The 15,128-nt window shown below is 43.6% G+C and overlaps 3 protein-coding genes across 3 annotated transcripts; 1 reads left to right on the forward strand and 2 right to left on the reverse strand.

The window, feature by feature from the left end:
- Positions 1–8,760: 8,760 nt before the first annotated feature.
- LOC123722994 (uncharacterized protein K02A2.6-like) lies at positions 8,761–9,972 on the reverse strand. The gene has a single exon (XM_045685537.1). The coding sequence runs from the start codon at positions 9,970–9,972 to the stop codon at positions 8,761–8,763; it is 1,212 nt and encodes a 403-aa protein (XP_045541493.1).
- A 657-nt stretch (positions 9,973–10,629) lies between these two features.
- LOC106711558 (protein ALP1-like) lies at positions 10,630–12,593 on the reverse strand. Its single transcript, XM_045685538.1, has 2 exons — positions 12,112–12,593; positions 10,630–11,239 (listed from the first exon to the last, which is right to left on the reverse strand). Exons 1-2 carry the CDS (start codon positions 12,393–12,395, stop codon positions 10,630–10,632), a joined length of 894 nt encoding a protein of 297 aa, XP_045541494.1. The 5' UTR covers positions 12,396–12,593.
- LOC123723177 lies at positions 11,233–12,046 on the forward strand. Its single transcript, XM_045685739.1, has one exon. The coding sequence runs from the start codon at positions 11,313–11,315 to the stop codon at positions 12,003–12,005; it is 693 nt and encodes a 230-aa protein (XP_045541695.1). The 5' UTR covers positions 11,233–11,312; the 3' UTR covers positions 12,006–12,046.
- Positions 12,594–15,128: the final 2,535 nt, after the last annotated feature.

Raw genomic sequence — 15,128 nt, forward strand, 5'->3', positions numbered from 1 at the left:
AAGCATAATTCAATTTTTTGGTCGACCGATAGTAAGTCGCTGTAGTGTGCTTACTTCAATACATGCTTATTCACATTATGTGCCGATTAGACTATTGTGCGAATAAGTCTCTTTTCTGCGGAGGCTTTTAGATTCACTTAACGATAATCAAATATTTCTTTTTTGTTCTGATGGAATTTTTAAAAACTTTATACTGTTTGTGTGGCAACACTATTTTCAAACCCAACCGCCAATCTAACCGCGGTCTGTCATTTCGTTTCTAAAGTACTTGGCTGGATTATCCACACTCGTGCTTTTTAACAATTTTATTACTCTAAGCTATTCAAAAACTGCCGATTGGCTGAAATATACATTATTGACGGTCGAGTTGGCGATTGTAGCTTTTATGGCGAACACAATTATATCTAAGGACTTACTATCCAAAGTTTAAAGTTGCGGAGACTGGTAGTTTTTAATAAATAAAATCGTATTTTAGGTTAGATTTCCACTACTTTTGACGTAACTTTGACAGTTTTATTAAAAAAATGGGCAAAGGCTTTTATTTTATACAGCCATAAGTCATGTATGCTGCTTAAATAAATTAAAAAAATACTCTATTTAATTCAATTAAAGTTTTTTAAACCAAACGTATTATTTATTTTAATTTTTATTGCGAAATGTTATCTTAAATTGATTAAAAATAGTAAAAATCTGACATTTATATTGTTTAATTATTTCATAATTTTGAAGACACGGAACGCAAAACTACGAAGTAGCAAAGAGCATGTAACCATTTCATAGTGTACTAGCGAAATGTTTACAAACTCTTTGGCATTATCTATTAACGGTTTTTCAGTAGCGTGGCGTCATTGTGGTATTAAATTCTTTGTAAATTTGTATTGTAAGTTTGGATATGAGTCACTAGAGTGTTTATGAAAAGCCGGAGGCGCGGAGGGGGAGCAGCCCCCGCCCGCTGTAACAGGCACCCGCGCCTTGTTACGCTAGGGCGGAGGGGCTACTCATCCCATAGCGCCGGAGACGTTGCAAATTTCTTTTGTTAGGGAATCAAATTCTGCCTATTTCATATGTTTTTTTTTGTTATTTTTTTTAATTTATTTTAGTAGCATACATGACTTATGGCTGTATAAAATAAAAACCTTTGACCACTTATAAAATAAAACTGTCAAAGTTACGTCAAAAGTAGTGAAAATAACTAACCTAAGTACGATTTTATTTATTAAAAACTACCAGTCTCCGCAACTTTTAACTTTGGATAGTAAGTCCTTAGATATAATTGTGTTCGCCATAAAAGCTACAATCGCCAACTCGACCGTCAATAATGTATATTTCAACCGAAGAGACGATAATTATAGTAAACAAACTAATAAATATAATATGAGGTTTACTTACGAAGTTTATTATCCAAACGAACGTCGAGAAAAAAGTGCAGACTCAAAGTGAGCTTGGAACCTTCTCACAAATTATTTATCGCGACAGCGAAGTATGTGAAAAGCACTTGAAAACATGATTATGGAAACACTTGAAGAACAAACTTTACAAAACTTTTTCAAATATTTGGTACAAAAATCCTAAATGACGTTTGTCAACATCGTGAATATGTGTACAATTTTAGTTGTCGTACATTGTTACCAATTTTTTTTTTTTTTTTTGTTGACGCGGGAATTACGCGGGCATTTACGCACTTCGCCGTCCGTGCTGCGGGGGCAGCAGGGACGGTTTCGTGTGGGACTCGCCGGCCGCGGAAGGCGACCGGAATACCCACTAAACCCCGCGGTGTTCTCCTTCGCCTGACCGGGCCGTGGCATCTACGTTAGTTTATCCACGACCCGGCTAGGGGAGCCCCTTGGTAGGGGCTCGACACGTGTAGGGAGGGGCTGTTTTTAACACCCCCTCCCATCACCCTATGATGCCCTCCCTCGGAACACAGGAGAGAGGGCATCCGCCACATTCGGCGCAGCAGGCCCCCCGGCCTGCCGCGCGTGGCCACCTCAAATTGGTTGAAGGGCCGCGGCGTACCTCGTACGCCGGCGGCCCCTCGCTGGGGCCCTGCGGGGCGGCAGCGTTTCGCTGGCGCGTTCCCGTTCCCGCAGGGCTTCTCTCTTGGCCGCCATCACCTCGCGTGCAAACGAGGCGATGGCGGCCCAGCTCTGCTCGCTGTCGGCCATCGATCTAACAACGGCCGGCAGCGACAGATCGCGTCCTATTGCGCCAATGAGTGTGGCGCGTTGAGCGTCCCAGGCCGTGCAAACGGCGAGCGTATGCTCGGCCGTGTCCACGGCGCCGGTCGCGCAATGTCGGCAACCGGGATCCGACTCAATTCCCACAACTTCATACAGGTAACGGCCAAAACAGCCGTGCCCTGTGAGAAGCTGCGTCAGGAAGTAAGTCGGCTCCCGGTGCTTCGCCTCCACCCACTGGCGCAGGACGGGGCGGACAGCCTCGACGAGTCGCCTGCTCACCGAGGTGTCCGCCAACCTCTTTTCCCATCGCCGGAAGAGATCGTCACGTCCTTCCTTCCTCCAGCGTACGATCTCTTCCGGGAGGGGTTCTTCACCTCTATGCCGCATCAGGGCCCTTCTCCGGTAAACCTCCGCCAGGACCCCGGCTTCGAGGTCCCAAGGGAGGCTCCCGGAGATGAGGCACGCCGCCTCGTACGAGACGGTGCGATACGCTCTGGAGGCCCGCTGAGCCATGGTCCGTTGCGCACGTCGCAACAGGACCATGTTATCCTTGCTCAGGGGCCTCGACGCCCAAATGGGCGCTCCGTAGAGCGCCTTAGAGCGCACCACACCGTCGTATAGGCGGCGGCATACACCGCCCGCCCCCACACAGTTGGGGAGCAGCCTGGTGAGCATTCCCGCATACTTCACCAGCTTTGGTGCAAGTATCCGGAAATGCTCACCGAACCCCCATCGGCTGTCGAGGACGAGACCAAGATATTTCATAGTCCCCCCGACAGCAATGGGGGTGCCACTCACAACGATGGAATAGCCGCGGGGGGGCTTAGTCCGAGGCCCATGGAAGAACATGGCCTCGGACTTCTCGAGGGCCACGTTGAGGCCCAGGGCCCTGATGCGGCGCACCACGTGGGCCGTGCCCGCAGTTGCGAGCACGCCCGCGTCCCGGAAAGTTGGGCCCCGCGCGGTGACCAGGGTGTCGTCGGCATAACAAAGAACTTCGACACCCCGGAGATTGGCACCGCGCAGAACCCAATCGTATCCGATGTTCCACAGGAGCGGCCCGAGGACCGACCCCTGTGGAACACCGCACGTCATGTCCCTGCGGACTACCTGGTCTCGGGCCGGATAAAATATGGCCCGGTCGACGAAGTAGTCCGCAAGGACTCGCCTGAGGTACCCCGGGACGCGGTGGTACCTCAGCGCCTCCGCGATTGTCGGCCAGGGGATCGTGTTGAAGGCGTTCGCGATGTCCAGCGACACCGCCAACAACACTCCCCCGTGGCCGACAACCTCCTCGACCCTGTCCCTGAGTCGGGTGATGGCGTCAATGGTGGACCGCCCGCGACGGAAGCCGAACTGGCCGCCGCTCAAATTGGGCCCAACCGCCTCCATGTGCGCGACGAGACGCGCAGCGAGCACTCGCTCGAACAGCTTGCACGCCTCGTCGAGCAACACGATGGGGCGGTAGGCCGACGGCGAGTCGGCCGGGCGCCCGGGCTTCCGGAGAAGCACGAGCTTACCCATCTTCCACCGCCGCGGGACTCTTCCGGACGCCAAGCACTCCGACAACAGGGACAGCGTCTCCTCCTGAAGGACCGGCACGACTTGGGCGAGGGCGCGCCCAGGGACGCCGTCTGGGCCCGGAGCGCGGTTCTTCAGCCTTAGCTTCAGAACCGCGGCCCCGAGCTCGGCCTCAGATACGGGCGGGATTTCCTCGCCCGATACGGCCGGTCCCTCAGGATCCGGCGCCGCCATCCTCGGCGGCACCCACTCCTCCCTTGCCGGGAAGAGGGAGCTGACCACCTGCTCTGTGAGGAGCGGATCGAGAGACCTGGTTAGCGGGGGGCCCATGGTCGGAGCTTTTGGCTCACGATCTTATATGGGCGCCCCCACGGATCACGGTTCAGGCTCTCGAGCCACTCCTTCCAGGCTTCCTCCTTGGCGGCCTTTATGGCCGAGGTCAGCGCCGAACGAGCGGCCCGGTACGCGGCGAGCAGCAGCGTCTCTTGGTCCATGTCCCTCCTGCTTCTTCTGCGGCTGCGGGTGTACGTGCGGCGTGCCACCTGACAAGCCGTACGAAGACCGGCCAGGTGAGGTCTCCACCAGTACACCCGCGTTCGCGGGAGGGCCGGTACATTGTTACCAATGTTAAGCTGAAATCGGGCTCTTAAAATAGGTCGGTTAACATCGTCAGTGATAAGGTTCTTTAGAGTGTCTCTGTAGATTTAATCGAAAATAAATTTAGTACGTAAATGTTTATATTTGGTACATGAAAATTATAAAAAATGCATGGTAAACTACAAGTTAAATGTATAAATTGAAAATAAAGCCAATTAATTTTATTTTTTTTAAGATAATACGAAAACCGGAATTTGCCGCAAATGACACATAAAAAGACCATCACAATGTCGTTCACGAAGATCGTTCACGAAAATTGTCTCTGGATCCGAACATCGTGTGCGTGTCCGAAAATGTTATAGAGTAAGGTCCATTGCGAAATTTCGTTTCAAATTCGTTCGTTAACGAAGTTTCGTTTCGTCGAATTAGAGTAGACCTACTGGAATGTAGTTTTGAGGATAGACGGGCGCGGGCACTCTGGAGGGTCCCGGGGGCTGCTCCGCCGGCTCGGAGCTGGACACCATAACGATGTCGGAGTCCGTGCTCGCTTCCGACTCGGAACTCGATATGACCTCATTGACCATAGTAGATATCCTCGTGTCGGTGGTGTATTGAACGTTGCGGTCGTAGCCGGTCATGTCGTAGGGTGTGGAGGCGAAACAGTACAGTTCGTGCAGAAAATGGTCGGTCCTGTCGCCGAAGTACCGGAGCATCGCCTCCCTGAACTCCGGAGAGTTAATGTGGTACTGAGGTAGGAGCTCCAAGATCCTCGTTATCACATAAGATATATGCCCCACATTCTCATTAATTAAATAATGAAGTTCCCGAGTGAGCCATGGCACTAATCGATGCATTTGTGAGTCATTATACCTTTAACATAAAAAATTTAATAAATTCACAACATTTTTTATGTGAAACATCTATAGGATCACTTGTAAACCGAATTGTTGGCGTGGCGACGCTTGCCGTGGCGACGGGTCGCCACGCTATACTGAGGTATACATATAATTTTCTTTAAAATTTATTTTATTTAAATTTTTATTGTTTAATTGATCTGTGGGATAGTAGCTATTCTTTAATCAGTATTTAGTCTGTACTAATATTAAAAAAGAACTGTCAACCTGTTAATGTCAAGAAGTTTAAAAAAGCATTGTGTGAATTAAAAGTTGATATTTTTTTCCATGTTAATTAAATAAGGATTAGGATTTAAAATAGTAGCATTAAATGTCGTTTCTTTCTTTCAAACAAAAGAAACTCAGTTTTGTTTTATTTTATCCTAATTCTGAAGAAAACAAAAACGTCTTAAAAAACTAAAAAACACGAAAATGGACAAATTGAGATTTACATTTCAAGTAAAATCGACGGCAGATGGAAAATCAAACTTTATCGCAATAACATCCATCGCAACTGTGGATAAAGTTTTCATAATTCCGGAAGAATATCAATCATTACAATATCACAAACACATTCAAAACTGTAAAGCTTTTGCTACAGTGAAAAAAAACGTTAAAGAAAAGACATCAAAGTAGAAGTGTATGGATAAAAATGACAGAAGCTATCGACGGCAGAAAGCGGAAATGTCGTATCTCGAAAATTGGCCCAAATAAGTTAACATCAATTGCTGTAACTAGTAAAAATAATCAATGGATTAGTAACTTTAGGACATACCAATTAACGGTATCAAATAACGCTTAGATTGATAGAAATACGTTCCAAAGTTCAACTTCCTATCTTAATTAATTTAGGAGTTGTGATTTTTTTGAAATAGCTTTTTGGCTCTGGTGTAAAACTAGATATTTTGAGAAACGACATTTCCGCTTTCTGCTGTCGATATATTACAAACATATTGTGATGAAGAAGAAAATATGATTTTCCAGAACCAATTTCTTGAGGAAGTTACCCAAGAACAGTCAGCTATTGTTGGAAAAAGGGATTTAGAAGATCCCTTGGTAAAGATTTTAGAAAAAATTATTGAGAAATAACAGCTGTCAAACTTCATAATTTAATAAACTCAAATGATAAGTTCACTGAAGACAACTTAAAAATCTCAATAAATCACCTAGACTATCAACAACAGGCAGTAATTGATGATTTAATAATGAACAATAAATCTGTATTTGCTAAAGACAAGTTTGACATCGGAACGGTAAGAGATTATGAAGCACACATTGATCTGTCAACAGAAAAATATTGCAGTATGAGGCCATATCGCTGCACAGAAGAAGATAAAAAAGATATTGAAAACCAAATCAGACAATTATTGGAGAAAAAAATAATAGAAGAATCTTATAGTCCATTTGCTGCACCTGTTACTTTAGCATAAAGAGAGGAAAATAAAAAATCAAGACTTTGCATAGATTTTAGAGACTTAAATAAAATTGTCATCCCGCAGTCACAACCATTCCCACTTATTGAAGACCTAATAATAAAAACAAGAGATTGCAATTTTTTTTCGACACTGGACTTGAATTCAGCATTTTGGTCAATACCTCTGCGTATCACAGACAGATATAAAACTGCGTTTGTTACCCAAGAGGGACACTTTCAATGGACATGCCTACCTTACGGACTGAAGACCTCGCCGGCTATATTTCAAAGAATAATGTGTAATATAATAAGAAAACACAAACTTGGAGATTTCACAGTATGTTATATTGATGACATTTTAATATTCTCAAAATCATTCTCAGATCATATCAAACACTTGGAAAAGATATTTCAAGCGATCAAAATTGAAGGTTTCAGACTAAAATTTTCAAAATGCTTGTTTGCAGCAGACTCAGTTAAGTATTTGGGTCACATTATACAGAAAAATTCAGTAAGGCCTCTGAAAGACAACTTAGTATCAATAAAAAAATTTCCTACTCCAACCACAAAGAAAAATGTTAGACAATTTCTAGGAAAAATAAACTTTTATCATAAGTATGTTCCAAACATAGCGATAAAATTAGAACCATTACATAATCTTTTAAGAAAGGAACAAACTTTTAACTGGACTAAGGAATGCCAAAAGTCATTTGAAGTAATGAAACAAATATTGTGTTCTCAGCCAGTATTAACCATTTTTAATCCAAATTTGCCAATCCACATTTATACAGATGCAAGTATTTTAGGAATAGGAGCAGTCCTAAAACAGCCACAAGAAAATAATGAAGAGAAACCAGTGGCATACTTCTCAAAAAAAATAAATGAAGTTCAAAAAAGGAAGAAAGCTATCTATCTAGAATGCCTAGCAATTAAAGAATGTTTGAAGTATTGGCAGCATCTGTTGATAGGTAGGCAATTAACTGTCTATTCAGATCACAAACCCTTGGAGAATTTGAACATAAAGTCAAGAACAGATGAAGAATTAGGAGACCTTACCTACTATTTATCCCAATATGATTTCCAAATCAAATATTCTCCAGGTAAGTATAACATTGAAGCTGATTGCTTAAGCAGAAACCCAGTTATAGAAGCAAATGAAAACCTGGATGAACAATTAAAAATAGTCAACATAATATCTCTAAAGGATATCCTAGAAGACCAAAATAAAAATGAAATATTACAATGCAGAAAAGACAAATTAATTACAAAAAAAAATGTTTATTACAAGAAAGTGAAAAAAAAAAAGAAAAAATTATCCTTTCTGAGAAATTCAGTATAAAATTAATCAAAAATGTACATGCAAGCCTAGGTCACATAGGGATTAAACAAATGCAAAGAATGATCAGCACATGGTACACAGCTGAAAACATGACAAAAAACATAAAAAAGTATGTGAGGATTGTATAGTATGTATGAAAAATAAATCAAGAGGAAAAGACAAGTATGGATTAATGTCCCATCTGGGTCCGGCAACAGAACCTTTCGAAATATGTTCTATAGATACCATTGGAGGCTTTGGTGGTTCCAGGTCAACAAAGAGATATTTGCACTTGCTATTAGATCACTTTACTAGATACGTATATATTTTGACGTCCAGTACACAAACTACAAATGATTTCATAAAACTAGTAAGAAACTGTGCAGAAAATAAAAATATTGGCATGATTCTCTCAGACCAATACCCTGGCATCAATTCTAGAGAATTTAAAACATTTTTAGACGAAAAAATATTCCAATAATTTTTACTGCTGTGGACTCGCCCTTTTCAAACGGTTTAAATGAAAGACTTAATCAAATGTTAGTCAATAAAATTAGATGCAAGGTGTAATATTTACAATGAAACACGAGTGAGCAGTCCAAGATGTTTATTGCCAACTGGCGTACAAATTATCTTATTAATTATAAGGTACTTTACACACAGTTGTTCTCTAGCTACCTACATTACACTCCTCTACACTAATTAAGAACTATCTTAAAACTATCTTACAACAATAATGACAACATACTTAAAGCCTAAGAAAATACTAACTAAGAATTACAAAACATAACATAACAAGAGTCTTAACTTAAATAAAATAAAATACAACAGTCTTAATTACTTAGGCTTAACTAATCGGCACTGCCTAATAGGGCGAACTCTAAGTGCGGCAGCCGCGGACACATGTCCTGCCGCGCCCGGTGAAGCCGGAGCGGGCTGCGGCTGCGACGCCGGCGGCTCGGCCACGCGCGGCGCCCTCTCTCCCGTCGGCCCCTCCGATTCGTCCTCCTCCTCCGACCCCGCGCCCCCGGGGTCTGATCCTTGAGCGTTCGCACTGTCTACCTGTTCACCCAACACAGACGGGGCAGACGCGAGCGATTGCCTGCTCTCGCTCGGTCTCCTACGCAACTGATCGATATGTCTGTGCACCACCCCACCGTCGGATCCTCTTACCTTAAAGTTACTGCTTCCAAGAACCTCTACTACCTGCCCCGGAATCCATTTCTCCCCTTTAAGGTACTGCCTGTACCAAACCGTATCAGACTTGTCGAATGTCCGGTTGGCCCCGCCGGCCGCCTCCTGCTGACGTTGTTGTGCGCAACGCACTTTGCCCTCCCGATCCGGTCTAATTACATCGAGGCGGGTACGTATCGGTCTGCCGAGTAAAAGCATCGCCGGGCTCTCGCCAGTTGTAAAATGTTCCACGTTACGGTAGTAAAGTAAAAATGACCACAGAGCCCTGTTTATGTCCCGCTTCTCTTGCAGCGCCTTTTTAATTATCCTCTTAAGCGTTTTAACCGCGTTTTCGGCTAACCCGTTCGACGATGGGTGATAAGGTGGAGTGAAAATGTGTTGTATGCCGTAATACTGGTTAAAATATTCGAACTCCTTCGAAGCGAACTGCGTACCGTTATCAGTGACGATGTGCTTCGGTATACCGAACCGGCTGAATAATTCATTTAACCGATCAATTAAATAGCTCGCCGAAACCCCCGTCATGTGGAAAACTTCGAACCACTTCGACATCGCGTCCACTACCACCAAAAATGTTTTCCCCCCGATTGGGCCCAAGAAATCTAAATGGAGGCAGGTCCAGGGGCGCGATGGCCAGGGCCACATGCGCGGTGTCTGCCGTGGCGGCGCGTCCGCCTGCGCCGCGCACGCCTCGCACTCCCGGCACGCGCGCTCCACCGCTTCGTCGATGCCCGCCCACCATACATAGCTGCGGGCGAGCGCCTTGGACTTTACTATGCCCATGTGGGGTTCGTGAATAATTTTTAAAATTTTACTTTTACATTGTTCAGGCACCACTAACCGGTGCCCCCACATAACGCATCCTAACTCCTCGTACAACTCATTTCGCCTATTCCAGTACGGTTTCAGATTTGTTAACTCACAATGTGCAGGCCAACCGTCCCGTATGTATAGCAATACTTTAGCTAGTATTGGATCCCGTATCGTCTCGTTTTTTATTTCATTGTAGTCTAAACATAAAGAATCTTGAATACAATGTAAGTACGTTTGCTCAGGCGGTGTCGGCTCGCTTTGTTTACAGTCGATCGGCAAACGTGACAGACCGTCCGCGCTATTTTCATCAGTTCGCACATACTCAATGTCGAACGAGTAACGGTACGTTCACACGGCGTCGAGTGTTTCTCTACCGAATCGGTTTTTTGCAGGATTCGGTTTAGTGGCATAAGTATTTCAATGAAGGAGTTCACACATGCATTCGGTTTCAAGACACGACAAAAAAGCCGAATCTTGCTGAAGTTGACATCCGATTTTGCGACTACAAACCGATCCGGCGATACTGCAAAATGCAGATCCGATACAGTGGTATAGGGCATTCAATACATGCGTTCATACGATACACGCAGGGGTAGATTCGGTTTTTTGTCGGATCTTGAAACCGAACGGTACGTTCATACGGAGACACGATTTGCCGAATCTTATTTTCATCGGATCTGGAAAAACCGAATGTTGTATTCACACAGCACATCTTGCTTGGCCGTATCCGACGGCCTCGTAGTTATATATTCTTTTGTTTCTATCCAAATGGTTTCCGCCGTAAGGTCTCATCAAATGTTGATGCAAGCCAAAACCTTCATCGCCTATTACTACAAACGGAATCGATAAATCGGAATCGTTTGTCAGTGGACATGCTGCCGGTAATTGCAAATCACCATCTATTAGTTTTTTCCAAAAAGTACACTCCTTGAATATTGTCGAATCGCATTCTTTTCCATACGAGCCCACACAGATGTATGTAAATTTATAATATGAATCAACCACTGCTAATAATACGATGGAAAAGAAATCTTTGTAATTCATAAACATGGAACCACTGTTGTTTGGCTTTTTTATCCTAATATGTTTACCGTCCACTGCACCAATGCAATGGGGAAAGTTTGCTCTAGTATTAAATCCATTGGCGATATATTCCCAGTCAGATATTGTGTTGGGTAATGTCATAAACTCCCCATGCAAATTGTTCCAAATAGCATTCGTTACTTCCTTAATAATGTTACTGATCGTAGACACTCCGACTCGGTAGGCGTAATGTAAATCCTTGTATGAACACCCAGAAGCCATATATCTGCAAGTAAATTTAATTATATTTTTCAGCTAAATCGATCGTAAAGAAGTGGACTAATATTAGAGACAGCTGGATGAGGAGTATTAATGAGAAAAAGAAATCAAAAAAATCAGGATCGTCTGCGACATGTCCGAGAGCCTACGTTTATCATCGTCAAATGTTGTTCTTAAAAAAAATTGTGTCGCCAGCTGACACACATGATAGTGCAACTATTGTTACACCAAACCCAGCAGACGATAGTACAGCCGCTACAGTTACATCAGATGTTACCCATGACAGTGCGATGGCTCTGGACAATTTATTCGGTGAAGATGTCGCAAATAATCAAGATGCTACAGATGAAAGTCAACAAGAAAGTAATAATGAAAATTTAGTAGGTGGTTCGAAAAGAAAAAAAAGCAGACCATCGAGGCAGAATTTAAACGTGTTTGATAAGAAAATGAGTGAGTTTATAGATTATCAAATGGAATGCAAGAAGAAAGAAGAAATGAAAGAAGACCGTAATTTGTTTTTCTTTAAAAGTCTACTTCCATCATTGGCAACGCTAAACGATAATCAAACATTAGAATTTCAATCAGGCGTCTTAAATTTATTGCAAAATATAAAGAACCGAAATGAATGGTCTCCTGCACACTCATCAACATACAACTATCAACCAAATGTGGCACAATCACAAGGCTATTTTACATCGCAGTACCAAGCATCACCAGAGTCTCAAAGTATTCAATCGAATGCTTCTGATTTACCAGACTTTCATAATATGTAGTTGGGAAACTTCAAACTGTGTACCTACCAAGCGATTGTCTATAATATCTTAATCATATTTTTAATAAATAATTTAATTATAATAAAATACAGTATTTCAATCTTACCTTATACATATCGCTAATTTTTCTTCTGGTCTAATGCTTTTCCTCATATTTGTATCACGCTTTTTCAAATCTTTTTCCACTTTTTTCAAAAGATTATCAAATGTAGGTATAGTCATTCTAAAGTAGTTAAAAAATTTTTGTGGATCATTTCTTAACTGCTGCATTAGAGTTGTAAAGGCACCAACTGTTGATCTTCTTTGTACTATTGGGTTTAACCACAATCTTTTTCTACGACGCTGACGGCGATAATACCAGTATAGTATAGCAAGACTGTTCACGTCCATCGCTTCCAAATCAACGTGAGGAACTGTGCGCGCTCTTGCTAATAAAAGCCGGATGGTGAGTTCACACGAGATCCCGATACGAGGCCGTCGGATACGGCCAAGCAAGATGTGCTGTGTGAATACAACATTCGGTTTTTCCAGATCCGATGAAAATAAGATTCGGCAAATCGTGTCTCCGTGTGAACGTACCGTAAGCCGATAGAATAATCGCCCAGCGCTGCATACGACTGGCTACCATAGCAGGGATACCCGTGTTCGGACCGAAAATAGATACCAAGGGCTTGTGGTCTGTCCGCAGCGTGAAATGTCGACCGTATAAATATTGATGAAATTTATTTACGCAAAAAATTATAGCCAACGCCTCGCGATGTATCTGTGAATAGTTCTTTTCGGCATCGGTCAGCGTCCGTGACGCATACGCTACCGGGCGCTCGCCACCGCTGCCGGCGTCGATCTGCGTCAGCACGCCGCCGATGCCACGCCCACTCGCGTCGCACGTTACTACTAATGGCTTCTTAGAATCATAATGGGCTAGGGTGTCCACGCTACTTAGTATTTTTTTTATTTTAATAAACGCATTTTCACATTCTGCTGACCAATGCCACTCTTTATCTTTCTTTAACAACTCATATAACGGAACCAACCTGCCACTCATGTTCTTTATAAATTTCCCATAAAAATTCAAAATTCCTAAAAATGACCTAAGTTCCGAAACATTACTTGGCCTAGGTAGCTTTGCAATAGCCTCGATTTTAGATGGGTCCGTTTTGATCCCGTCTTTACTGATTACGTAACCCAAGTATCGAATTTCGTTGACTAGGAAAACACATTTGCTAGATTTTAACTTGAGACCCGAATTATGTAGTCTGCTAAAGACTTCCTGTAATGCCTCCAAATGCTCGCTTATTGTTTTACCGCCTATGATGACGTCGTCTAAAAATATCTCCACATTTGAAATTCCCCTTAACAGATTGCACATAATACGCTGAAAAATTCCCGGACTGGACGCCAAGCCGTAAACGAGCCTGTTATACCTATATAGCCCCCTGTGCGTATTGATAACGGTGTATTTTTTTGTGTCGTCTAGTTCAATCTGATTGTAAGCCTGCGACAAATCGATCTTGGAAAAGAAGCAAGCCCCGCTTAACCTAACCATTAAATCCTCGATCCGCGGCAAGGGGTACCGATCGATCTGCAAAACCGGATTTAACGTTGCCTTGTAGTCAGCGCAAACCCTCAAGGATCCGTCCGCTTTATTTACCGGTACTAGAGGAGAGGCCCAGTCGGAGCAGTCGACGGGCTCGATGACGCCGTCGCGCAGCATGCGATCCAACTCGGCGTCGACGCGCTCGCGCAGCGCGTACGGCAGTGGCCGCGCGCGGTGGAACACCGGCGTTGCCCCCTCCCGCACGCGCAGCGTCGCCTGGCCACCCGTAAAGCGACCGAGGCCGCCACTGAATAATTCCTTATACCTAGAACATAGTTTATTTAACTCAGTAGACCATGTTATTTTCCCATTATTAACGTCTACCTTATGACAACCACTCAACATTGGAACTCTTATATTAGGTCCTTACATATGAAATTGGCGTTTTGTATGGGAGGAACAAAAAGTCGAATATTTTTTTATACAATATATTTAATTAATCAAAGTATGAACCATTATTTTCTATGCACTTTTGCCCTCTCATAGGTAGTTCATTGATCCCTTTACTAAAAAAAACAGTCGGACGGGAATCAATAAAATCTTTGAAGGCGATTTGGACTGCCCCATCGGAGTTGAATTTTTTCCCTTGCAAGAAGTTATCCAAATTTCGAAAAAAATGGTAATCTGTTGGAGCAAGGTCCGGGGAGTACGGAGGATGTCTTAGACTTTCCAATTGAAGCTCTTCTAATTTAGTAGCCGTCTGTTGCGCAGTGTGTGGTCTAGCGTTGTCGTGAAGCAGCAGTGGCGTGGAGCGATTGACCAGCCTAGGTTGTTTAGCCGCTAGCTTTTCCATCATGGTTTGCAATTGCTGACAATAGACATCAGCCGTAATAGTCTGGCCAGATTTGAGAAAACTGTAATGAACAATACCGGCACTAGTCCACCAAACGCTTACAAGTAACTTTTTTGGGGTTAATTTTCGCTTGGGGCAGGATTTGGCTGGCTGGCCAGGATCCAACCATTGCGCTGAGCGCTTCCGATTATCGTAAAGAACCCATTTTTCATCACAGGTAATGATTCGGTTTAAAATACCTTCATTATTGTGCCGGTTTAGTAATGTAACGCAACAGTCGACGCGCGTTTGCCGGTTTGCTTCAGTCAATTCGTGAGGTACCCACCTTTCAAGCTTTTTAATCTTCCCAATTTGCTTCAAGTGAATTAAAACAGTTTTATCACTAACATCGCAGCCTGCAGCTAACTCGAACGTGGTTTGCGATGGATCCGCTTCCACAATAGCCTTCAACTCTTCATTATCAACTTGAGTCTCAGGCCGTCCACGGGGCTTGTTCTGCAGATCGAAATTTCCAGAACGAAAACGTTGGAACCAAAAACGAACTGTGTTTTCTTTTGCAACACGACCGCCATACACATCATTCACCCTTCGAGTCGTTTCCGCAGCACTAGTGCCACGGCGGAACTCGTACTCGTAAATAATGCGATATTTTAAGTTTTCCATTTTGTAAAATGAGTGACGCAAACAGAAAAAAACAGAAGAAAAAAAACAACTGAATGACGGTCATCGAACC

The sequence above is a fragment of the Papilio machaon genome, chromosome W (genome assembly GCF_912999745.1).
Source record: "Papilio machaon chromosome W, ilPapMach1.1, whole genome shotgun sequence".
NCBI lineage: Eukaryota > Metazoa > Arthropoda > Insecta > Lepidoptera > Papilionidae > Papilio > Papilio machaon.

Excerpts from the sequence above, each read along its gene's own strand:
- LOC106711558 (XM_045685538.1), bottom strand. The coding sequence starts at position 12,395 with ATGGACGTGAACAGTCTTGCTATACTATACTGGTATTATCGCCGTCAG. Across the intron at positions 11,240-12,111 it reads AAATTAGCGATATGTATAAG|ATATATGGCTTCTGGGTGTT; the intron begins GTAAGATTGAAA and ends ATTTACTTGCAG.
- LOC123722994 (XM_045685537.1), bottom strand. The coding sequence starts at position 9,972 with ATGTGGGGGCACCGGTTAGTGGTGCCTGAACAATGTAAAAGTAAAATT.
- LOC123723177 (XM_045685739.1), top strand. The coding sequence starts at position 11,313 with ATGAGGAGTATTAATGAGAAAAAGAAATCAAAAAAATCAGGATCGTCT.